Below are 25958 nucleotides of genomic sequence, written 5' to 3' on the forward strand. Positions count from 1 at the left end.
ATAGAAAAGAAGTGGAAAATCCAGACTGGATGAGAACATGTTGTTCTTTCAGCTTTATCGCCTCCCTCTGCAAGGCCAGGAGAACCCCAGAGCCACCATCTCCCTCTGTATCTCCCAGCTCTTATTTCCATCTCCCATTCACCATAAAACTGCACAGATGCTTCCATTTCCTATATGCCCACAAAATACGTGTAGTGCATGCTATGGTCCATGCAGTATCATACAGATTTAGCATTACACACAGAACCTGGCCATTTTACTAAAAAATCATGACTCTGAGATAGACTCCTTTGCACTGATTTACTGCTATCCATCCTTGGCTCTTCCAGAAGCAGCTTGAAGCTGGTTTGTTTCGGATCCAGAGCTGCTGCTACATGACATAAATTGCAGATCTTTCTCCCAGAAAACTGAGCTGCATTAGCTTGATTAAGAATGATTTGAGACTCTTGCATCAGGCCAGACCCACACAAACCTCAACAAAGACCCTGGCCACAGCCAGCTCCAGGCAGGCACCTCCCCATGGGCTGAAGAGGGGCCAGCAGTGAGCTCCTGCCCTCCTGGGGATGCCCCTCAGCCCTCCCATGAACGGGGCAGCTGAATTTCCAGGGCTTTTTCATGAAGTAGCTGTGGAGTGGAAGGGCATTAGCTCACCCAGAGACAGAGAGAGGAGTGTAACCCCTCGCCTTGTGTTACAGCACATTACTGAACACATTACTGAAATAAACCCACACCAGATGGTCAGCAAGGATCTTAGTTCTGTCCCCAAGGAGGCAAAACTTTTTACCTCCCATCTTTATGCTTCCTCTCTCCTGGGTTACACTCAGCAGAAGCTCCCCTACAGATTACACCCACCAAGCAATGCTTTAAGTGGGGCATCCTTCCCCCAGGGCTGGGAAGCAAAGCGCGCCTCCTCCAGCTACTCTGCCAAGTTTCCAGAGGGAAGGAGACAGGGGATGCCAACAGGGATGAATGAACAGAGCCTGGGCTCAGGAGCCAGCTCTCCTTTGCCACAAGGCCACCATGGCAGCACCAGGCGATGAGCCTGGGAACAAGAAAGGATCATCTGATGGGAGCCAGCAGAGATGGGAGCCAGGAGGTGAGTGGGAGCCCTCAGGGCCTGTAGCAAACCAGCAAGAAGCAAAACTGCTCTGGAGGCAAGAGGGAGGATGGCAGAAACTTGGCGAGGCTGCAGACACAGCCTGCAGAGCCACGTGCTCGGAGCAAAAGGAAAAGGCAAATGCTGGCCATCAGCTTAGAATAAACCCAAACTCATTGAGTGCTGTTTCCAGCAGCTGCTCGAGAAAAAGCTTTAGCTACGAGAACTGGAAAGGATTTCTGCTGCAGACACGCACTGCCCGCGCTCATCCCAGTGTACACCAGCCCTGGGAACTTCCATCCCCATGGACTCTCCGGGAGGACAAGCTGCCATTTCCCAGAGGCAGGCACGGCTTTCAGCAGCTCACAGCCCCACTCACTGCCAGGCACAGAACGCAGCAGCTAGTCAGGGTGCCAGCTAGAGCCAATTATAACTCACTGACCTGCCTTGGCGCTAGCATGCATGGGAATGCGCTGGCTCCCGGCTGCCAAATGCTGGAAAGCTATAAATGGGAGACATTTGGAGAGAGGAAAAATTAAGGAGCCAACTTTTAACTAGGCTGAAGTGCATTGGACCATGCATGCTCTCTGTGAAGTGAGAGAGGAGGAGAACGATGACGATGTCTGATGCACTGCTGGAAAAATATAGGCTGGATTTTACAGACAGAGGTAGTCCTTAGTTAACTGGAAGCGTTTCTTCTGTTGGGTTCGGTTACGACAACTCACTGTTTCTATACTTCTGCACATGGTGCTTAAGTTCACAGCTCTCAGTGCAGTCCTCTGAGCACAGAGGAAACAAATAGTTGCTTTACAAAGCAGAAACCTCACCATAGGAAGCTGTGGGGTTTTTCTTGTCCTTGGTCACGCAAGGGCCTGTCTTTCATGATCCAGCTCTCTAACCACAAGATCCTGGCTTTTTGTGGCAGGGTGAAACCACAAAGTACATCACACACGCAACCCTGCAGAATTTTGCTGAACTCCATAAACCCTGGAGGAAAAAGAAATCCCCAATGTGCTGAAATAAGATTCCTGTTACGAAATAGCTATCGAAAGAGCCTTGTTTACAATCCCTGAACACAGAAAGACATCCATCCATCTCCTGCAGCCACAGCACTGCCGAGATGCCTTAGGGCTTTTGCATCAAAGAGGCCGCCAGGACCAGGCATGACCCAGAAGAGGGGTGTAATCTACCTGGTGCCTCGGTTTGTGTTCCCACCTGAAGGGGCCTTGTGCTGTTGGCTCACACTACCTGGCACGTCTGCCCCTTGCTTTTCATATCTGGAGAATTAAGATAACATCTACTTCACCTTTGTGAATGCTGGGCCCTGCCAGGAGCCCAGCTTGAAGAGCAGATGAAGAGGAAGGCAAGCACAGCGCTCACAGTACTGGAAGCAATGCATGAGGCTCATTTTAATTTTTCAAGAGCCCAACTGCCTGAAACAGGCTGATGAGAACAATTCTTCTCTGTGTGCCAGCTAACGCCTTCTGAGCACATTTTAATGCAGTCTGAATTACTAAGACACTGACTTTCCCTCCCTCCCCATCTTTGCCTGGTGGCTGCATGCACACAAGTAGTGCAGAACCCCCTCCGAAAGGGCTAATCTATCCACCACATGGAGACGACATGCACAGACCGTTGCCTTTTGCCAGTTTTCTCGTAAAAGCAGGCACCACTTCAACAGCCTATTTTTTCTGTGTTACACACAAAGCCGTTGGCCTGAGGGCTGCAGGACTCTCTCCAAGATGACATCGCTCCAGGTGGGTCAAAGCTGAAAGTTTCCAGCTATGAACCTGAGGGATTTGTTAAACATATGGACAAGCAAGAGGACTGGGAAACACACTCAATGCACACACAGAAAGGAGGGAGGTAGAGAGCCAGAGACAGTTTTAATGTTGCTTAAAATTCTCATTTTTTCTGTCTGAATCATGCATTGAGCCTTTACTCCAGCCTCTATCACATCTCTATCCCTGGGCTCAAAATTAAGCTTCTGTGCAGAGAAGAAGCCATGCAGCATCACCCTGTCCTTAGTGTATATAAATATATAAAGGGGGAGTGTCACGAGGATGGAGCCAGGCTCTTCTCAGTGGCAAACAATGAAAGGACAAGGACTGAAGGAAAGGTTTCTGAGTGCAAGGGGGAAAGCCTGGGATAACTTGTCCCCAAGGAGGGCATCCTGGAACAGAAGTGGCAAATTCTTCATCCCTGGCAGTGTTCAAAGCTAGGCTGGACAGAGCCTTGGGTGACATGGGTGTGAGGTGTCCCTGCCCATGGCAGGGGGTTGGACCAGGATGCTCTTAAGGTCCTTTTCAACCCCAACCATTCTATGATTCCATGAATGGCAGTTTCATTTTTAAGGGCTTGCAGCTGCCTGCCAGAGGAGCTGCTTTAGTGGTAAAAAGGCAGGACATGGCATGAACAGCAAAGCCTGCTCCAAGGGGAAGCTTTGAGACCCGGCTCCATCACAGCTCACAAGCAATGAAGTCTGCTCCCAGCTGCAAAGCCACAAGCCTTGCTGTCCGAGATACAAAACAAGGCAGGACTGAGAAGAGCCAGGCAGACTCCTGGTCGAGAAGAGAATGGCTGCAGCTGAAAGGCAGAGGAGGTTGAGGACATGGAGCAGAGCTCCTCTCCGGGGAAAGCACTGAGGATCAGTAATAGTGGTAAAGGTGTGAAAGCGTAGGGTTTGGGTGTAGAGGACATTTTAGAAGCACAGTGAGACAACAGCGGTTCCTGGTCACATGAAGACTTGAAACAACCACCATCGGGGCTGATGAGCTCATAATTACAGAGTGGGGAAAAAATGTTTCTTTTTGGGGGTTTCCATAAAAGAAACACAAAATACAAGCCAGTATCTGTTCTCTAACCAACAGTGTTGCTTCTTACAGCCAACAGTTTAAAGAGGATCCTTCCAAGAGACTTGTTAACCTCCTCCTGAGTGATGCATCCAGTGTGATCCAACAGAGCCCTGTACTCACTGCATGGCTCTTCCCTCACCAGCAGGGCTGGAAGCACCTCTCAGGCATCCAAGACCCCAGTCCTCTATATCTGTCCATCAGAGACAGCCAGTCACATATCTGATTACCAACTTCCATGCCAGCTAACATTTCCAGCGTACCTGCCAACCCCAGTTAGTGTCCAGAATACAACTGGCATCCTTGCGAGCATCAATCTTATTGCCTTTATTTCTTCGGAACAGCATCCATCTGCTCCCAATAGCTCACATCTGGCATACTGAGCATTACGAATGATTCTCAGTCCTGTTCTAAGGAAATTATTCCTCCAGCCAAGAGATTCATGCAGAACTGAGTTTAGTAGTTGTAGTTACAAATTTACTACAAATCATATTTGAGGTTTCAAATTTCAGAACTACAATTTTCATCTAGGGTTTGTATTTAATCCCTATAAAGTTGCTCTTATGTAAATTGTTGTGTGACAGAAAACATTAATGGAGAAAGCAAGGAGGAGAGGTGGTAGGAATCTGAACACAGAGAACCCACTCCTGAACACTGCCCAGGTTGCTGAAAGTTTCCTCCTGCAGTGAGCAGTATATAGGAGGTGGAAGTGGTATTCCTCAGCTTAAGCATTCCCTTCCCAATTTCATTGCCTAGCATAGTACACCAAATCTTCCTCTGATGACCCCAGAGAAGGAAAGGGTATGATCTGCTCACTTCCCAAGGGATGAGGGCCACTACTTCATCTGCTCAAAACACTGGACCACAACGAAGCAGCCTGTGCCTCATGCTGAGACACAGGAGCTGAACTGCAGAACGAATACTGATCATCAGCTCTTGGCAAGGGGGTGACAATCTCCTGTGTGACCATGGTCAATGGGACGAAAGCATGTAATTAGGCAGAAGAAGATCTTGACACCCTTGGAAGAGGACAGCAGGGTGGTGCTCAGAAGGCTGTTGATAGCTCACAGCAGTGAGCTATAAACTAGGACTTTCGCAGAAGCGGCCCACCCTCCGGGTATCAATGACAGCCAAAGGGAAGAGCTCTGCAAGTTCACAGCATTCAGGCAACACCTTGAACTCTCCTAGCTAATAACAGCACAGCATTACTGCGACCAGCAAGGTGGCTTTTGACATTCCCCATTCCAGTATGAGGAATGCCTGGTCTGGTGTTTTTGCATCCAGATGCGCAGTTTGTGTTTTGTCATTCCTGCCTGGCTGGGGAGGCACGGACACTTTGCCCTCTGGTTGCAGTGGGAGCAGCCCAGCCAGCGAGGCTGTCAGTACTAAGCGTGCATGTGTTTTACTTGGCTCTACTCCTAAAATAACTGTTTGGCCACAATGGAAGGTGACAAGCGATTCAGCTGTGGGATATTCCACAGGGAATATCAGGAGAAACTCCCCAGCCACTCACATGATGGTGCCTGTGCTGCTCCAAACTGCAACTTCACATCATTCCCCAGGGTCAGTCCTCACTCCTGGCCCAAGACGTTCTTCTCCTCTCCCCTACCTGGATCAAATGGCTTCCTTGTCCTCCTGGCTGGGTTAATCAGGAGGGTCACTGACAACAAAAGAGGGTGCACCAACATTGACCCAAATGTGGCCGGAGCTGCTGTAGAAAACCCAAAACCCTGCTCAGCTTCTGGCAGGAGCATGGAAAGTGCAGCCAGAATCACTGGGAACATAGACATGGAATTAACAAATATCTCTACCCAAACATGCATGTTCTGTGATTGCTCAAGCCCCTAAGTACGATTAAATTTGGATGGATTTTCACTGGAGAACATGAAAGACAGACTCTTGACACAGGGATCACCTGTGATCAAGTTTCCAACTCTTCCTCCAACACATCAAAAAGATCATCACAACTGGACCCGGGAGAAAGATTTTCCCCTCTTACTATGTCTTCAGAAGCAGCTGAACCGTTTTTGCCGATCAGTTGTTTTGTGGGGGTTTTGGGTGGTTTTCTACTTTTAATAACCAAAGGCATGAATAATTTCCAGCACGGAAAATTTCTGCCTAAAGAGCTAAATTTGGCACAGAGTCATCCAACAGTCATATAATAAAGGCCTCCAGCAATAGCAACAGTCAATGCTACCAGTCCTACCTAGAGCATTTTTTTTCCACTGTGCTAAGAGGTTCTGTTTCACTCCTTGCCTTTCAATCCAATTTCCACTGCACTGCACCACAAGTTTAACATAAGGATACCAGGAAGCATGTGTGATAAGGGGGAAGGAAGGGAAAAACCACAATTGCATTCATTCTTTCAACAGAGCCAAAAAGGAGTGGTTATTTCTTTTTTAAAGGAAAAGCTACAGGGAACAGGGAAGGGGAACATGTTTGCTTTATACCTTCCTATGTGTGTATGGGAAGGTATACATATTTATATATTTATACACATGTATATATAAACACACAATATATATTCATACATAAAGTATCTCTGCCTCTAAAGATGCTACAGGGTGTTTTGCAGAGGCAGTTTGAGTCTCTGGCTCCACACACTCTCCAGTGATGACTCTTTCCATCTAGGAGCATGCACGGCTCCAGCCAAGATGGAAGGGGAGGAAATGAGGAAGGACAGCCACTATTTCCCTACATGTCCTTCCCCACAAGGAGCAAGGCAGCCCAGGAAAACAGCACATCTGGAAGCACAAGTTTATCACATATAAACTTCACATATAAACTCCAAAGGACTGTGCACCTTGCAGCAAATGATGGCATGGGCTTGGCCACCACCTTGCAGCACCAGTGAAGATGAGATGCTGCAGAGAAGGAAGCATCGAGCTCCATTTCCTTCCAGCCCTGGCTGTGGCCCAACAGCTGTTCCCTGTTTATTTACTTTAGTATTTCCTTGGTTACACAAGCAGCTGCACACAGCTTAACCCCTGCCTGCACCAGCAGCCACTTGTGCCACCCTACCTTACCTTGCCTGGCACGATGCTGTGGAACAGCATCATGGGGCAGGGTGAGGACACCCAGGGTCTTGCCAAAGCTGGGCTCTCAAAGTGTTTACTCCATGTGCTCACCCTCACAGTCATATCCATGGCTCTGCAGAAGGTGCCTTGTTGGGCAGGAGACAGGGCATCACAGATGTGAGCAGCCGTCCCACACAATCCTAGGCTTAGGCAGGTTGAACTGATGCCAGCTGAAGCTAGGAAAACCATCTGGATTCCCATGAGCTTGCTTTGTTGTACAGACCCAGATGTGCTGTAGTTTTAACAGCATATTTGTGCCTGGATGCAGCAATTTCAGGAAAGGCAACCATAGCACCCTTTCAAATAAAGCATAAAGTGATGCTCAGCTTCACCTGAGAGGGTAATTGCAAACAGAGGGTGCCCAGCTCCTTCCAGGTCCTGTGCACAGACCATAAGTGTCATGGCAGTGACAACTTTGGCAGCTGCTGCTGGTGCATAGATCCCTTCATGCATTTTCTTTCTTCATCTGCACAAAGCCCGTTCCAACAGCTCCGTTTGTATTTTGGCCCATGAAGCTCAGCCAGACCCCTTGGCTCATCTCCACCATGGATGGGGTGGAAAACACCCTCTGCCTCTCGCCCAGAACACCAGCTCCAGTTTTCTGCAACCCAGCCTCTCCCAATTGCCTTTCCAGCCTCCTCTCTCCCTCTTGACTCCATTTTCTTCGTGGCTCCCTCAGCACCAGGAGGTAATTGCTAAAGCAGCCGCTCTCTGGGCTGGCAGTGCTCTGCATTTCCCCAGTGCCTGCTCCCCAAAACACCAGCCAGCCGGACACAGGCAGAGGGAATTGGCACTTGCCAACAGCAGCCCTGTTTTGCTGGGATAGCAGTATTTATTAGCTCTGCAGGGATGGACTTTGGGCCTAACTTCAACAAAATCTCCTCAAAGCAAACAAAAAAACCCAACAAAACCCCCACCGCTTGCAGAGGTTTGCAGGAATTCAAACGCGCCTACACAGCCCTGTGTGCATTAGTCCAGGGAGTGACAGCAGAACCATAACACTGGAGACACGCAAAACACCTCGGGTGTCCCCACCAATGCACAGGAGGCACTGGAGCAAGAAGTCCAGCTCTTGGGGTTGGTTTGTTCTTGGTTTCTGAAGCATGTCCAAAATCGCATTCAAGTTTCCTCAAACCAAAACATCTTCTGGGAGATGACAAAAGGTGTGCTTAGTGTAAGGCAAAAACTGCGCTTCCCAACTGACCACATCTTTCAAGCCAAAACCCCAAGAAGTGGTGAAATGCTTACCTGCAGGTCAAAGAACTTGCTGTACCGTCGGTATATGACTTCTGTGGACCCATTGGACCAGGTGACTTTGATAATGTATACCTGTGAGGAACAAAGGAAGAAATCAGAGGGGAGAGACCCAGTGACCTGTACCACAACCCCAAAGCTGCTAAAGCTCCAGCGCAACCCCACTGCTGGATGTCAACCAGGGAAGTTCATGGGAGAACTTGAAGTCATTTCAGCAATACAAGAAAATATTTCAGTGTATATTATGAAGCCCCACTGATGTCTACTAAATCCCTATTGCTAGTTGTGAACTAAGACAGCTCCCCATCCCTAAATAGGGACATACATTGAATGTGAAAGGGTGATTCTGTGTAAAACCACAGTTAAAGTTACTCCAGACACAACCACATTACGGGCTAATAACTATGCTGTGGCCGTCCCATCTATGGCTCCAGCACCAAGTTTGATGTCGAGATCCCAAAGCCCATAGGGTGCAGCACCACACATCACCGCCAGCCCAGGTCTCAGGGCTGGGGCTTGCAAAGACTCAAACCCACAAGGTGTGTGGAACTCCATCTGTCCTGCCATAAGCAGCTCTGAGGTTTTGTTTACTTAAACTTGCTGGGGTGCAAATTACCTCCTGCTCCTTAAACTGGCACACAATCAATCCTGGTAATTGCAGGTTATTCACAAGCTTTTACTGGTGATGGATGGATAAAAAAAGAAAAGCCTTTTTTTGTTTTGTGTTTTTATTCTTCTATGAAAGACAAGAAGCAAGTAACAGAATTAAGCAATTACTTATCTAATGTCCTTGCTTGTTGTTCACAGAAACCAAAGATGACCCCCCATGAGATGCCCGTTTAACACTCTCAGTCTTCGCTAATTGATAACAGATTGACTAAGCAGAATGCTAAGCGGAATGAGGGTATGTGCATTTTTCCTTCTAACTGTCATGTCCTGCTTATTTCTACCATTAATTCCAGTGTTGATTCACTGAAGCAGGAACAAACATTCAGAAGCTCAGGTGGACAGACCTGCTAGAACTTCAGCTAACTTAATTCAGTGTGAGGATGCTTAGGATGCTGGTTTAGTATTTAAAATTGAATCCGTTAAGAGTTTCACAAGGTTTCTGTCATTTTTCCAGGTCCTGGAATGTGTCCAACATCCCAGCCCAACATCAAAACTCAAACACAAGGAGATTCAAATGGGTAGCACAACGCTGAATTATTGGAGCTCATCAAACCTGCTCAAATGCTCTACTAAAACAATCTAATCAAAACTACTGTGCTGCTCAAAGGGCTGATGCTGCATGACCCTCCAAGGTGAGGAGACTCAGGAGACTCCTGAGGAATGACACACTCTTTCCAGTGGAACCACTTCCAAATTAAGTTGGAAAAAGAGGCAGCAAGATGAAGCAAGTTCTTATGGCTAAAATAAAGGACTTCAGTACTTTCAACCCAGCAATTCAATGACCACTTCTCTTAACCTAGATGATCAGCCCAAACACAGCTGCAGGCACTCTGCTGACTTGCAGGAAGCTGGCTGGGTGTCACAGGCACCACCAGCATCTCCCAGACAAATCTGACTCACTCATCATCATCTTACAGGCTTTATTCAGCTAATCACAACCCTCCCCATTCACAAATTCCCTTTTTAAGCCAAAAGACCTGCTCTTTCTGCATATTAACACAAGGAAGACAGAGGGCTTCTTCAAGACAGCATCTGTTGGACCTGTGGATGGACTATGATTTGCTGCAAGGGAGGCCCAGACACTGTGCTTACTTACCACAAAAGTGGCTTGACAAGTACTGTACATTGGGTCAGGTACAATGTCCATTCAAGAACATGCTTCTAGACCTCAGCAGGTCAGATACAACTTGGCTGGCCACAGTTTGCAATGAAAATGGATAAAGTTGCATGACACGGCCTCTGAAGTACCTGACAGCATCCATCCAGTCACCACCATGCCATCAGAAAACTAAGCGTTAACTTGATGCTAAGTAAGCATCCAAGCTGCCTTTACCCTCACCCCAGGCCATGCCATCAAGCCAGCATGAGCTCATTTTGGTTGGAAGCTCAGCTGATATCCCAGCTTTCTTACCCAGTCTACAGCACTTTATGGGGTTATATCACTGCTGGCTGCCTGCCTGGAGAAAGCCTTCCACTGGGGCAGGAGGAAGAGCCAACTTTTCTTCATTGTTTATTCCTATCCTGCCTTTATTTGGAGTCAACAGCTTATTAGACTGGGATTTTAATCAGGATGTGGATTTGCTCAGGCCAAAATGAATTTGAAGCTCTTAAGTGTAATAAAGCCATGAGATTTGAGGGCACACCACGCTTTATTACACCCTTTGCAACTGAGGGAAGGAGCAGTTGTCCCAGCTGATGAGCTCACTCCGATTTTGCTGAAATGCAAATCTGTCAGGAGCTTGGATAGCAGTGTCTCGCACATCCCATTTGGATAGCGGAAATGTCTCCAGGGGCATCTCTGTGGAAAGCAGAGAAGATGGGGAAGCCCTCAGGAGCAGGAGCTCCTCAGGATCTATAAGAACAGTCTCAGTACAGCTGTGTTCCTCTCTCCTTGTAAACATTCATTGTCCTGCACTCTGCCCCATCCCACTGAGGTATTCTGGTGGCCAAAACCACCACAGATCTTGGTCTCTGCCAATACCTAATGCAGTCCCTGCTGTCTTAGGGCTAAAAAAGACACCAGAAAACGTAACTCAGTTGATATCTTCAATTGACAACAGAAGTGTGGATGTTGAAAGGTATGAATGGTGCAGTTGGCCACGCAGTGATGGTTTCCACGTGGACTGGAGATGATGAGGCACCAATCTCCCATAGGCACCATCCCTTTTTCAGGTGCTTTTGGAAGACACTTTCAATAATCGAGACAGTTTTTAAAGCATTGTTCTTGGTCTGAAATGTCCCCTCCTGGCCTTGCACTGCACCATGACCTGCCAGGAGCAGCCACCATGAAGTACCAGCTCAAACAAACCCAATTTTGTCCTGATAGGAGCCACACCATCACTGGCTCCCACAGCCCTTGATCCTGCAGAGGCTGCTCTGAGGACAGGCTTTTTCCCAGCCCGGCTGTGTGGATGAGGGCATGTGGAAACAGTTATTTCATGGGTTTCCTCCAGCTCCAATTTCTATGGTCCTTTAAAGAAATAACACAGAGAAACCACCAGCAGGCCTTTTCCATGGAAAGAGCAAGAGGATCTCCCAGAGCTGCAGCTAGCACTGCCTCAGGGACACGTATCCAAGGGAAGCACTGCTGGGAAGAGGGGAGCAGCTGGTCGGATCCCTCCCCGTGTTTCCTTGAGGGGTGGGGAGAGCCCAGCAGATGGCAGGGAGGCAGCGGGCAGCCAGACCCAGGAGGGGGGCTCTGGAACCCCCATCACATGTGCTGGGCCCCTGGCCAAAACCAACAGGCAGAGCTATCTAAATACATACAGCCCTTCCCCGGCCAGCAGCAGGGTCTGCACCATGGAGGGGAACTAGCTGACTCGGTGAAACCTGGGAACCAGCAGCTCCCCTCCCTCCGGAAAGGATGCCTTACCCTGCCCCACTCCCATCCCTTGCTCTGCTCCAGCCTACGCTGCTGCACACGTGCCACGTCAAACCCCACAACCAGTCTGATGCCTGAAGGCAACAGGCCAAGCTGAGGTTTGGAAGCAGTCACCAGGCAGAACCCAATCGTTTTTGGCAGAAAACACCAGGACTGAACCCTCTTTAGCTTTATTTCAGCCATGGATTAGGGGGGAATAGCTGAAAATCATGCCCATGCCTCTGAAATCCTTGAGATACAGCTCATGGTGTTTGTCCCGCAATAGTAAGGTGAGAGAAGCACAGAGCTTCCAGGGTCACTCATACACACAATGTCCTGCTGTCAGGATTAACCAGTCCCATGCCTGCACACTCAGCCCCCCATCGCTCCTCTTCCATCCACCAGCTCCCCTGCCCTCGAGCCATGAAACCACAGTCCACACTGCAGAAAGCCCATTGTTACAGAGCAGGGGGACCTCCAGACAGAACAACCTTGTCAGTCACAGCAAGGCTAAAACAAGACCTGCCCTCCACTCCTGGGGGACACGGGGACAGTGTTGGAGGTGCAGATGGATCTTTAATAACAGAGGAGAGGAGCACTTCACATTAACACCAAATGCTCTCTATGCTTCTGTCCTGTGGAGGGCAAAAGCAGATCACATCCCTCACAGAAAATAGAAGCCTGCAAAAGGTTGAACTCTGACACACACCACAGGGATTTGGGCTCCATAAACTCCCTACATTACAAGTAATTGGTCACATATGAACTACTTAGAAATCACCGGCTGGGACCGACATCAGGACCACCACTGCCCAAGATTTTCCTTGGTCACATTAAAACCCAAGTCCCCTGTACAGCAATATAAAGATGCCCAGGGGATCCTGCAGCCTGTCTGGCCACACATCACAAGCTCGGTCCCCATGGCATTCCTGTAGCATGACTCCATGCCTGTCACTGCTCTCCCCAGCATCTCTGGAGAGGCAGCTCAGAGGGAGAACGGGCCAGTGGAAAGTGGGACTGAAAACCTTCCTAAGGGACCTGTCAGAAGATGACAGGTTGCTAAAAGAAATGCAAGTGGCACCTGGCCAACTGTAACAGAGCTGTCAAGGAGAGCTGCCATCAGCCCACATGGCAGCGAGGGTGCCCAGGGGAAACACTGCCAACTCACAGTGGCTGAGTGCCTGAGGGACATCCGGGACATCCCTCCTGAGCAGGAAGGCACCCCAGGCAGGGGGTGAGCTCCAGGGTCGGGCAGGGAGGCTGCAGGAGCCAGCTCAGACACACATCCAGAGCGGCCAAGTCACAGGGACTCGAGCGCGAGAACAGAGGGGACAGAAGCCAGCAGGAATTATCTCTATCTGAAAGGGCAGCCAGAGATTTCATGCTATTTTACTTTTTTCCTTTCAAAGAGATGAGCAGCAAGCATAAGCCTTGGGAGCTGCCAGACCCAAGAAGTATTTTTCCAGGGACTGATAAAGAGCCTCAGTGCTGCAGATTGAAATGGGTCCTGGTGACTTCCACCACTCAAAGGGACTGAGGACTCGGGAGTCCTCCACAAGCCTTCATTCTTGCACCTTCCTCAATAGGCACACTGTCCCGTACAACAACATGGCTAGAGAGAGGGGGTGATTCAAGCAGCTGGCTTGAGGCAATGGAATTAAGAACAGATACTTCAAATAAATAAATAAAATAATAACAGAAACAGCTTCCCGTTCTGAAACACGAGGCCGTGTGACCTCCTGGAAGAATCACTTCTGGACTCCTTGCATAAACACACTGCGGACATACACAAAACATGACCTGGGAAACAGCCTGGACTGCTTAAATCCGAGATGGAAAAAGGCAGACTGAAGCTGCAGGGAAACCTAGAGCTGCAGTTTCAGGCTCTCTCCTCCCATGGAGGAGTTTTCCCAAGTTTTCCAAGGAGACTTGCAAGGCATCCTGTCTGGACAGGGGCAAGCATAAAGCCTGCAAGAAGGGCTTTGGGGAGAGGGCAGCTGCTGGCTGGCCTGGGAGCTCTCTGCTGGCACTCAATGCATGGCTAAATGGGGCAGCAAGTCCTCCCTGAGCTCAGCACCATTCAGCTACACCAGCTTGAGGCCAGGAGCAGCACACCCATACTGACACAGCCCTGCAGCAATCCCTGAGCTTCCCCAGCCCCAAAGCATCCCCGCACCAGAGCTCCTCACATTGAAACCCTCCTATTTCCACACCAGAGGCACATGAACAATGGCAGGGAGGAAAGCAATGCAATGGAACATGGCAAGACACCTCTATGGGGCTGCAGGGACATGCAGTTCTGCTCACCCATGACCAGCAGGCATCAGCATAGGTCCCCAGCTACTCGACAGAGCTTCTACAGCAAAGCCAGACATAACAGCCTCCAGCAAAGGCAGAGCTGTCGGCAGAGCTGTTTCCAATGGGCTGGAGCCTGTGTGGTCTCAGGTCCAGCGAGGCTATGTACAATAAACCTCTGTGGAAAACTCCACATATTTAAAGCATCTTTTGCCAGCAAAGGGGAAAAAGCATCAGTGTGTCTATTCCACCCGCACTCCCCCCTAACCTGAAACATGGAGAAGTGATGTGAGAGCCTTGCACCCTGGAGAAGGGAGCACCAGCAGATTCAAAGGGGCACAGAAACCAAAGCAGCTGAGGGATTGAGGCAAACTAGAGCGGGTTTAATACAGAAAAGGGAGTGGGAAATTGTAAGAGGAAAAGAAAAAAAAGGAGGGAGGTGGCTGGAAACAAAGAAAGTTCTTGGCGGCAAGCTGCTGTGCTTGGCCCCCCTCCATCAGCATCCACTGCTGCAGGCATGTGGGGCTGGGGAGGGGAGTGTGGGGTTCTTGTGTGACAGGACATCGAAGCTTGGAGCAGGAGAAGGACAGCTAGTCCCCAGACACCTTGTTACCCCCTTTCTCCTGCTCTGTGGACAGCGAGAGCTAGAAGAAGAGTTGTGTTGGTTCAGTTGGCTCTAGAAAAGGCATGGAGAAGCAATCTCAGCAGTAACTGCAGGGCACCAGGGATGCTGCTGTGGTCACCTTGGTCTAGCAAATGAGAGAAGCAGAAGCATCAAGTCAGAGATGCAGGGGGAAGCTGGGTAGCAGAGATGCAGCAGCACGAGGACGGGCATATCCTCATGACCACAGGAAATAACTCAAGCCAGCCTGCCCATGGACCCAGGACTACAAAGCAGGCATCTCCCCTTGCTCTGATTCACCCCTTCAACTGTATCCTCCCTAAAACCCAGTGACAGCTCCTCTTGCTCTGCTGTATGGCTCTCCAGGGCACAGCACTCACAAAGCTGCTGGGTAAAAAGTACACACATGTGGGGTTACACCAATCACTGGGACCACAATGACAACCCACTGAGCCCTCTCAGTTGCAGCACAACCCCTCAGTTGTACAACATATGCACCCGCTTGTTTGCTCCCAGTCGCAGTGAAGGTCAAACACATGGGTTCATTTGTTTCCTATTTCCCACTGCTACATGAAACAGCCGGAAGACAGAGATACCCTCCAAAGCAAAGCTGTGAGGGATCAAGGTCACCAGACCTCCAAGCAGGCAGAGCCAATGGATGGCTCTGGAGCTGAAGTTCAACTGCTGGAATGGAGTAGCAGCAGCCTTCCACACAGAGCTGCATCCGCCCCAGTGGCCATGTGCCAAGCAGGATTTGGCCCATCCACTGAGCTGCGACATTCAAGGTTTTCAACAGCCTTAAGTAACATGACTAGGGAAGAAAAAACAACGGAGAGTTTGCGTTTGAGTGTTGGTTTTCATCCACAAAGCTAACAGCACTCCCTGAAGTCCCGACTCTCTCGAGAGGAGAGGGGGAAGGAAGGATTGGTGTGCTCTGTAATGCTGTGCAGCAGAGCGGGGTCAGGCTCAAGAATGGGTGCACATTTCTATCAGCTACAGGCTCCAAAAGCCCTGCCTGCGGCCTGCCTTGAGCGGGAGAGTGTCAGCCAGCTGACAGGAAATGGGATGAGATACAGCAGAACCACAGGATACAGCAGCAAAACACCACTAAGGATGCTGAGAAGGCCCTCAAACCTCTCAAGGCCACCAGTACTCAGGAACTCCTCACCACAGCAAAGACTGCAGCTTCCTGGGTTCAGCCTTGCTTCAAGCATTCTGGTTTTGCTGTTGCTCTCTTTCATTCCCCGATCAGTTAACGGCCCCTGCATTCATTTTACACTACTCATTTGAACCTCCTGCTCCCTCAGTCTTACGCACCCAGCTCCTTCGGCTCCCCACAGGACATTCCCACCATACCAAGAGCACCGTCACTTCCCCCAGAGAGCGGAGCACGGGGGAGTCATGCCCCAATGCCCTTTTTAAGCCAAGCAACCGGTATGATTCATAACAGCAGAAATATCACAGCTGCACAAGGTGATGCTGTGCCAGGTCCCCACAGAGCTCTGCTCCAGCATGGAACACTGTGACCAGGAAACTGTGACATATAGATCCATGGGACACATGTTCTTCAGAAGACATCTGCTCTATACATATACAGCACTGAAGAACCACTGAACCTGTGGATTAGCAGCTCTTGTCCTCTTGCCATTTGAGCACTGCTCTCTGAATGCTCCATAATCAATTCCAGCAAACCAATGGGGTTAGGTTGGACACTGAATGAAACCATGAACAGCCTCACCATCACGAGCTGAGAGACAGAGAAGACACCTATCATCACAACACAATTTCCACATCAAAAATAGAACACATTTACTTTTTTGAATGTGGTTTTCATCAAAACAGTTTTAAAAGATCCATAGATGCTATCAGCTAGGCTCCAGATTCCAACACGTACTGTTGATTACTTTCACAAGGCAGCTGGCACAAATGAAGTGGTTCAATATATATGGATATTCACCTTGTTTAAAGTTTGCAACCTTGTTAACTGAGCTTGCAAAATAAACCTATGCTGCACGCTCTGTTTAAATTTCCTCTTTCGATACATGGATGCATGGAGGCTGGGAAGGGAAGTCCTGCAAGAGCATAGTCCAGGTTTCCCAACAAACTAACACAGCCAGACAGCATGCTGCTCTCTCCTTCCTGTCAGACATATAACATTGGTTTGTGCTCAAGAACAACCATTTAAACAACATGAACTATAGAAACATTGTTGGTGGATGGGTTGTAGAAATGGAGATCGTATTGTTATTAACACACAGAACAACACAGAAACTGCAGCTGTATTAAAACAAAAGGTCCCGAAGTTTGCATAAGGGGAAGAAAACCAACCCAAATCTGGATTTAGCAGGGAAAAGCTTTATTTTAGGGCTTCTACTAGAGAATAACAAACACAAAACTATAAAAAGATCCTGCGTGAAGTCCTTTAAAGGAAAATTCAGTCTGTTTCAACTATGGCTTTGTTTTGGGTCTTTTCTGAATAAACATTCATTTATCAGAAGTTGAGATTTGGCCAGACCATAGCAATGACAGTCTGCTGTGCTGTCACACACAATGATTATTTTTAAACCTTGCTCTTGGGCTTTGCCTTTCCAGACTTGCAGCATGGCCCTGGAGCACTCGCCGGCAGTGTCCCTGAGGGGCATGAGCTGTAATCACTTAACATAGGATTGTATGGGAAATATCACTGCAGCCATCCTGAAGGATGGGAGTCCCCTTCTTCCTTTGGACAATGGGCTGCTGAGATCCCAAGCTCTGTTGTTTTCTTGACAGAGTCAGAGCAGTGCATCCTGCAACAAACACCTGCAAAAGGATCATTTCTTGCTGCCCCTTCCAGGTATTGCCCATGAAAAAAGCTTAAAGACACAAGCAGCACAAGTGCAGTTGAAGCAGTCAGGGTTAGCAGCCCAGGAGAGGTGGCTCCGCAATACAACGCGATACAGTTTCAGCCAGCAGAACATATTCAAAGCCCTGATCACTCAGAGCTCAGTTATCCTTCCCCTCTTGGCCATGCCACATGTGTGAGCAGAGTTGGTTTGACAAGAGCAGGAGCAGACGTGTTGGCCTCACACCATGCCAACACCACAGCAGCAAGAGCCTCCCAGTAGCACAAGCAGAGAAAAGCCCGCAAGGAGAGAGCACACCCCGCTAATTGCAGTTTAACCTGGCCCTTCCAGTGGTGCTCACTGCAGTACCCACCAAAGGGCTCAGCACCTCACTGAAAAGCAATCAAGAGGCCTTTCCTATTTTCCCTAACCCCCAAATGGCTTTAAACATGCCTGGGCTGGGAATGCACCCAGCCCTCCTGCCCTCAGGTCAGGCACTGGGCTGTCACCAGGGTATAGATGGACAGGAGATGGGACAAGTGCACTGTTGTCCCAGCATAGTCTTCCAGAGGAGCACAGCCACCAGACTCACTGTGAGAAGTGTCAGGACAGCATCACTGCTGCTCTATTGCACTGGGATTTAAGCCAGCAGCATTCACAGGCACACAGGCATGTGAGGGCACGGGGCTGTGTTCAGGTGCCAGATAAACCCAGACGCTCAGCTCAGCTTGTGCTCAAGCTGGCACCCAGCTACCCAAACCCCATTCAGCACCTTGTTGGGTCCTTGTCCAGCCTAAGCCTGTATTTGGGGAAACATTGCATCTCCTGCCTTGAATGAAAACAGCAAAAACAGGACAAGTCTTTGTTCCGAGCACCACAATGCTTTTTGCATCAATTACCAAGGTGACGGGCAAACCACGCTGGCCGGAACAGAGCTGGCCTTTCCCACAGCCCCTCCCCACCGCAGGCATCAGCCAGGTCTTTGAAACACTGGTTTGATCTCACTTTTCTGGGAAACTGGAATCCACAACTTTCTGCTGTGGTCTCACCACAGCCAAGACAACTGCACCTTTGTCCGGCACAGAGAAGCCTCTTGCTGATGCAGAGAGGAGGCTGAGCCTGAGCCATGGGTCACCCGCCGGTCAGGCCAGTGCGGAGGCAACAGGAGGAAAAGCTGGAGTGCTCCTGCTCCTCCAGCCTCCCCAGGGACAGCGAACGGCTGCCTCAGAGGATGGAGGAGAGTACATTGATGCTCAGCAATGAGAAGCCAGAGAGCAAAGGTTTAACGCATACACTTTGTGGTTGCAGCAGATACAGTTTAAAGTAAGATGACTCAGATGTGATTTCTGCCCGTCCTCTCCCTCTTTTTACAGGAGTAGGAAGAAGAAAAAAAAGACAAGAAGGTTTTGATTTCATATAATTAACTGGCTTTGTGAAACTGCCTAGGTCCTATCAATTCTCTCAAACAAGGCATGTGCTCCCATTCACTCCACACTGCCTGCCCCTCCCTGAGCTCAGCCCTGCTGGCTAGTGCTGCTGGGTTTTGATCCGAGGCAAGTGCAGGTAAAGATTAGAGGCAGGGGACTCGAGTCACTGCTTGTAGAGGGAGCAAGTGGCCAAGCGGCCGGGCTGTCATGAGCTGCCTTCTCGTATCAACCCTGAGCTTCTGCTCCGGTGCCCCCACCCAGCTGCCCTGCTGTACAGCTCTCTGTACAAAACACCCCTGTCCTAGATTTCCAGCCTCACACAAATTATGTGTGCTCTGCCCAATGCCCCTCTGCAGGTGGACAGTGAGTGGGGATAGTGGACAAAACAGACTGTGTCCAGCACCTGGGGTGCATGTCCCAACCATGGGGACACAGGTCCCGAGGAGTGCACAGAGCCCCCAGCCAGGGAACAAGAAGGCCTAAAGGGAGAGCAGAGGAGCAGTCGCAGGCAACCCCTTCACAGCCGCGTTACAGGACCTGGCAGCAGCGCAACAGATCCGCCAAGACAAACAGAATGCATTCGCAACTCAGCAAATCTCCTCACGTACATGCTCCTCCAGATTGGATGCATAACCCAGCTATGATGATTTAAGTCTGAGATGGACACGGCAGGAAGAGGGGCACGTTTGGAGCTGGGGCCAGGCTGATAAAGTCACAGGCAGGGCAGGAGAGGAAGAAAGGGTGATAAGGGGTTGGGCGGCAGCAGCCACCCCACATCCCTGGATGCAGGCAGAAGGTAACAGCCCTCTTTACCCACCCCTCCATCCTGGCTAGAGCTGGCCTGCGCTCTGCTTCCCTCCAACAGCTGCTCACTGCCACAGGACAGCCAGGGTGACATGGAGAAGCCCCTGATCCCCCAAGAGCTAAGGGAGCCTGGCTCTGCTGACATGCAATACTCCAGCCTAAGTAGACAGCACATCCTCACAACCCAACTACACCGCGAGCACTGTGTCACTGGGTCACCCCGGTCTGAGGCGAATGGGGCGGGGAGAACATTTTGGTTTTTGTTTTACGGCTGTTGCCAGGATTCACCCACAAGGTCTCCATGGATGCCTGGAAGCACACCAAAGTTTAAATAATAGAAAAAAGAAAAGCCCAACCCCTTCAAAAAGAGACAAGCCCACAACAGTTTGGAAGATGCCCTGGAGCGTACAGGAATGCGCTCCCTGGGTAGCTCGGCAGAATGGGTGCAGAGGACACGAGGGCACGTCTCACAGGGCCGGTGGCACCGTCCCAGGCGCAGAAGGAAGGAGCCGGGTTGTCCCTTGCCCCGGGACTCCGCAGCCGGCAGGTTCCAGAGCCCCTCCGCCGAAAGCTGCTCCCTCCCTAACGCAGAGGCACTTAGGGGGTGCCCTGCAGACCCCATCTCCTCCGGGTGCCTGCTGCCATCCGGACACCCCCCTCCGCAACCACTCCCGGGCACGTTCCGGCGCTCCCTCCGCGGGTCGCGCACAGGGTCCGCACCGCAGCCGTGTCCCTGCCTGCCCCCCAGCAGCACGGCTCTGGGGGTAGAGGCAGCGCGTCCCCCGCTGGCAGGGGGACACCGGGTGATCCCCACGGGAGACGCCAGGGGTAGGAGCGGCAGACCCGGCAGCGCTGCCCTCTTCTTCCTCCTCCTCCTCCTTCTCCTCCTCCCTCCCAACAGGGCTCCGCCGGGGCAGCCGTGGGGGAGCGGGGCCGGCAGCGCCCGGCCTTTGTTTGCCCAGGGCCGGGTGCGGCGGAGCCGGGCGCCCCGAGCCGTGCCACTCACATAGTGCTTGTTGGGGATGCGCCGCTTCTGCACGTCCAGCACCTTCACCTCCGCGATGCTCCGCCTGGGCATAGCCTCTGCCCCTCGCAGCCCGGCGCCAGCGGCCAAGCGGGAAGCGGCGGCAGCGCTGAGGGAGCCACTGCCGCACGCAGCCGGGACCGGAGCCTGCAGCGCCGAGCCGAGCACCGCCGAGCCGCCCGCCCGCCCGCTGCCGAGGGCGGGAGGCGGCCCCGGCCCGCCCCGGCCTATCCCGGCCGACGGGGCGGCCCTACAGCCGCTGGCTTAAAGGGGCGATCGGCACCGCCCGCCCCACGCGTGTCCGCCCTACGAGCGGGGCTGGAGGGGGGTGTGCGGCGCTGTGTTCGAGGGCAGAGCGGCCCGGCTGTGTCTGAGGCAGGTTTTCAGAGGGGCAGCCGGCTGCTTGCATCGTGGGGAGGTGGCTGGAGGGGTCCCGGCTTGGCCATCTTGCCTGGCACGGTGGACCCGTGCGTGGGCTCCATCACCGGGGTTTGACTCTCCACCCTGCTCTTGCCCCATAACAACAGCCCTCAAGGCGGTGCTTATGACTTCGCCTTAAGCAATCACATCCCTAAAGGATACAGGAAATGAGTAGGAAAAGATGGCTTTCTGGGCTGACGACCTGCCCAGGACACCTGGCAGTCCAACCCCTCCTGGATGCCCACCCCTGCCCTTGGGGCAGCTGAGGAGACAAGGCAGTGACCAGGCACTTCTCTGCATCAGCACCACCCACGGCCTCCCTCTTCCCAGCAGCTTCTCAGCACGTGGCATAACCACAGCTCTCTTCCCCGTTGGGCTTTTAATTACATTATAAAGTTACTCAAGGCTTGCACTGGCAGGTCATTCGTTTTCACATGAATTTAATTTAATCATAAACAACTCATCTCACTCCTTAGCAGCTCCTCAAATGTGGCTCTTTCTTACACTGTTAACTTCACTACAACCACACCAGAAGAGGTACAGGCAGATTGCCAGGGCTTTTTTGCATCCCCCTTACCCTCCCAAAGGGCTCATCTTCATCCTCTTCTCACTCAGCTAAGCCCAAGATCACAGTGCCCCTTCAGGGATTGCTGCAGGAAGGATGCTAGGTTGTCTGAAGGGGATGTCACACCACTGGTGACCTCCGTTGCTGGCATGCTGCTGCAGGGCTGGTTTACTTGCAGACCACATCGCTCCCCTCCTGGCCCCAGCATCATTCCTCAATCAGACATATCATGAGGGTGGGAGCGCAGGAGGCCATGGAGGGGCCCCGAAGAGCCCTCCCTTCCTTCTGCCATCAGGAAAATCCTGACGTTCCTGATGGATGCTGAGGCTGGACCTTGAAGAGCTAATCAAGAGCTGAAGCCTGGGAAAGCACCAACAAGCAGTGGAATTGCAGCTTTTGACACTGTGTGGAGTGCTGCTTGAGCAGATAAGAATTTTACTGGTTTTAAAAGCCCTGGAAGGTGTACAAATCCTCCCAAGGTTGGTGAGGAAAACATCCAAAGCGCATCATCCTGTTGGTAAGAGAAGAGTATGTTGAGGTGTGGAACACTGGAGGAAATGGATCAAGAGAGGAATGAAAGAATTACTGATGTTCACATGCTGAAAGGAGAAACTAAGGTAGAGAGCAGCTGAGGGCACTGCAACTGAGCAGCTCAGGAAAGGATGTAACCTGAAGAGCTGAGGGCTTAAAGGACAAGCAAGGGGAGCACAGGGATAACAGGAGCAGGTAATTGGCTCTGTGAGCCACAGAAAGGAGCACAGAAACACGCTAAACAAGATGCAATCAATTATAAATTGCACACTGAAGGGAATTCAGTGAGGCAACTGGGTTATGAATGCCATGGCTGCAGCCATCCCTATTGCTTCAGGCACTGGTTTGTTCTAGTTGGCAGCAATTGAGGGACTGCCAGGCATCAGGGAGAGGGTGACTGTGCCTGGGACACTGGTTCACCAGCTCTGGTGAATGCAGATCTGGTCTGATATCATCTGGTAATTTGTTTTGGTAATCTGGTAAAGGAGTGCACAGACTGACCCTACGTCCCTCCTCTGCACTGAGACTAACATAGCCAGATTGATCTGCTTGCTGCCCAGTTTGAAGCATTCCAGAGGGACACAGATAGTGTTTTGCTTGGGGAAGCTTTGTGCACACCTCCCCTTCTCAGGGGTGCATGAAACCCTTGGGCATTCCCTTGCTGAAAAATCCATTTCCCTGTGCCACAAGGTGCCCACAGATATGTGACATGGAAAACAAAAGGAGGATGTATGAATGAGCTCTCATGGCATCTTGGACCTACCTGATCCAGGGACCAGACCCTTGTCTCCTGCCTTCACCCTTCCAGCTCTATTCTGTTTACTGCCCTGGATGGAGCCCCATTACTGCCACATGCTGCTGAGCGGTTGGGATATTCCTTTATATCTGGTATAAATCACATGTATCAGACAGCCAGCTTGTTACACACAGGGGGTTATTCTATCCATGTCTTCCAGCATAAATCCACTCCAGGCCTACAAATGATGGAAGAGAGCCAGATGAATGCAGAAGATCAACTGGAAGCACTTAAGTTTCAGCATCACTTCCCTGGCACTGTAACCTGCACAAGTGACTCCATCACTCCTGAACCCCAACTGCAAGAGGCAGTGGTTGCAGCCCGGCAGCTTATGAGCACCCAGGAATAAGCAGGGTTTGGAGACAGTCACAGCTAATGCTGCAAAATGGTGTCTGTGTTTAATTAATGAGTCTGACGAGAGTTGTTGAGATGAGCAGAGCATGGCTTTGCACGCCAAACTGATTGCCTCCCGAGGGAGGCACATTGGGAAGCTGGCTGTGCAGATGTACAGCCTGGCTTGGGCTCTACTGCACCTTGGTCATTTATCAATGATCATTTATCAATCTTTACTTATCAAAGGAAACTGTGAAGCATTTGCTAAGGGAGCCCAAATGAAGGGTTTGAGATTGACCTGGGAGTCCTGTGCTTGGCCCTCACCTCTGGTGGTGTAGCTGCAGGAGCAGCAGAGATTGGAAAGCAGCACTTCCTATGATGAGGTTAGGTGATACAGGGGTACAGGTGCAACTGAGGGCAGCTTTGGGATAAAAAGCTTATCTCTGGCTACCCCTACCGAAGGTTGAAGCATTGTTAAGCCAAACAAAATAACTACATAGGAGAGGTCACCACATACTTGAGAGTCAAGATCTCCTTGACCCATGTGCACTCTCCCTTCTCCCTATCACAATCAGCTGATCAAATTAAAGCAAATGGGTGAATGACTTCTGAAAAGCCGTGTGTCAGCTCAGACATGCAAATGGGTTTCCACTTGGCTGTAAGCAGGATCCAGCTCTTTGGGCACAGCCGGGTGCCACAGTCAGCCCTGAACTGCTGAGAAAACACAATCTGCGGTCATTCTGGCAGGGAGAGACCAATACTGCTGCTTGCTTTAAGAGTTATGAGTGTCTGCCAGGTGGTACAATGTTCCCAGTCCTCCCCTGTGTACAGAACAAACGTACCCATCTTCCCTAAGCTCCCCCACAACCATTAGTCAAAAGTGATGCCCCTACCACAACAGAGGGCAAATTGTTGTAGCTGAAGCCCAGCAAAGCAGTGGTTACCCACCGTGTCACCAGGGCTGGATTGCACGGGTTCTTAGCCACCACCAGGATTTTCCACTGCTTTGACCCCAGTATTGCAGGGTTTGGCTGTGTGGTGTGGGTGCCACCCAGCAATCAGCTTGGCAGCAGATTGCACCCACCCTGCACAGAGATATGGCAGCAGGGAGCAGAGCACAGGGAGGGGATGCCTCAAATGGTGGAAGCTGCCCTGGCCCCTATGTGCCTGTGGGTAAGAGAACCCTGGAAAACTCCTAAGGAGGATGCTGGAGCAGGAGACAAAGTACTGAAGCACCGCCGAGAAGCAGAGATCAGGTGAAAGGTGTGCCACAGAGGATGATGAATCCATTAGAAAAGTGAGCCAACATTTCAGTGCAACGGGACAGCTCAGCTCTGCGCTTGTGCAGGCAGCAGCGGGGCCCCGGAGCCCAAGGCCACTGCTTCAGTGTGCGTGCCACCTAGTGAACAAGAGAAAGAAGAGCAAACATCACCCGTCCGCCCTTTGCAAGCCTGGAAACGAGGCCCAGGGGAGTCCCAGTGGGTGCTTGTGAGGGCAGGTCGGGTGACAAGGACACATGTCCTTGCGACCCAGCCCCATCCCACCCAGGAGAGCAGCAACAAACAGCTCCATCAGCCGGGCAGAGCCCCCAGCCTCTGGAGAGGCTTGGCTTGCTCGAGCCCTGGGGAGGCTGGCATTTGCAGAACTAAACCAGTGGCCAGTGCAGCAGAACACACACAACAGGATTTGTATTAACAGGGTGCAGATGACTTCTGGGGGGACATGCCTATGGCAGTGCTCACCTCCAGCTGTCCTGCACTGAGTGACAGCAGATGCAGCCATAAGAGGAAGGCAAATAGGTATAAGCCCCAACTCCATGACTCTCCCTGCTTTTTATTCCCCCAGTTTCACATTCTCCTCTCACAGCAAGGCTGAAAAAGCCTTTGGGCAACCCAGAGGAGCTTGACACCCAAATATCACAGGGCACACAGCACAGAGGAGGTAATGAGGAGAGCTGAGCATGCTACAGCTGCTGCAGCACCAGTGACATTTCAGGGATGTCATCTCCAGTTTTAAAAATTAAGGCAGATTTTTACCCTTGCTCCATTTCCAGCTTTGCACCATTGCAGAATGGTAGAAAATTATTCTAGAATAAGCAGTATTTTCTACACGTATTTATAAATAGAAATATTCTCATGGTTGAAGCTCCCCTCAGGCACTGCCAAAACATGCAGGTGAAGTTAAATACTCCCATGAGATCTGCTTTACTAGGATACATTGACAGAGGCCATTTGTGACCAGTGTATCCCAGGAGACAGTGCAGTCCTGGTACATGTAAATGATGGAGGTGACTAATTATGTGTCTTCACCTTACTTCAATTCTTACTATCTCATGGAGCAAGGAGACAGCATCCTTATGCTTTGCTCTTGTCCTTCTCCCACCATCGTGCTGCCCATTTAAAACCCCACCAGCAACAACTTGCCATACCAACCCCCTCTCCTTTCAGCACCTCATGTCTGAACTCACAGCCTGCAATATTCCTTAACCAAGGTGGAGACAGGTAGCAAAGT

At 50.8% G+C, this 25958-nt stretch overlaps 1 protein-coding gene across 4 annotated transcripts in view; it reads right to left on the minus strand.

Annotated features, from left to right (window-relative positions):
- SH3PXD2B (SH3 and PX domains 2B) overlaps positions 1–20981 on the minus strand; it is a 72951-nt gene extending 51970 nt beyond the window's left edge. For all 4 annotated transcript variants that reach the window (XM_061372820.1, XM_061372818.1, XM_061372819.1 and 1 more), the window contains exons 1-2: positions 20785–20981; positions 8274–8354 (exon numbers count right to left, since the gene is read on the minus strand). In XM_061372820.1, the coding sequence (XP_061228804.1) occupies positions 8274–8354; positions 20785–20856 (153 nt within the window). In that variant the 5' untranslated portion in view covers positions 20857–20981. The remainder of the gene's footprint in view (positions 1–8273; positions 8355–20784) is intronic.
- Between the last annotated feature and the right edge of the window lie 4977 nt (positions 20982–25958).

This window comes from Neopsephotus bourkii, unplaced genomic scaffold (genome assembly GCF_033783945.1).
Source record: "Neopsephotus bourkii isolate Nb327-2 ecotype Australia unplaced genomic scaffold, CSIRO-AGI_Nbou_v1 NB_1622, whole genome shotgun sequence".
In the NCBI taxonomy this organism is placed as follows: Eukaryota; Metazoa; Chordata; class Aves; order Psittaciformes; family Psittacidae; genus Neopsephotus; species Neopsephotus bourkii.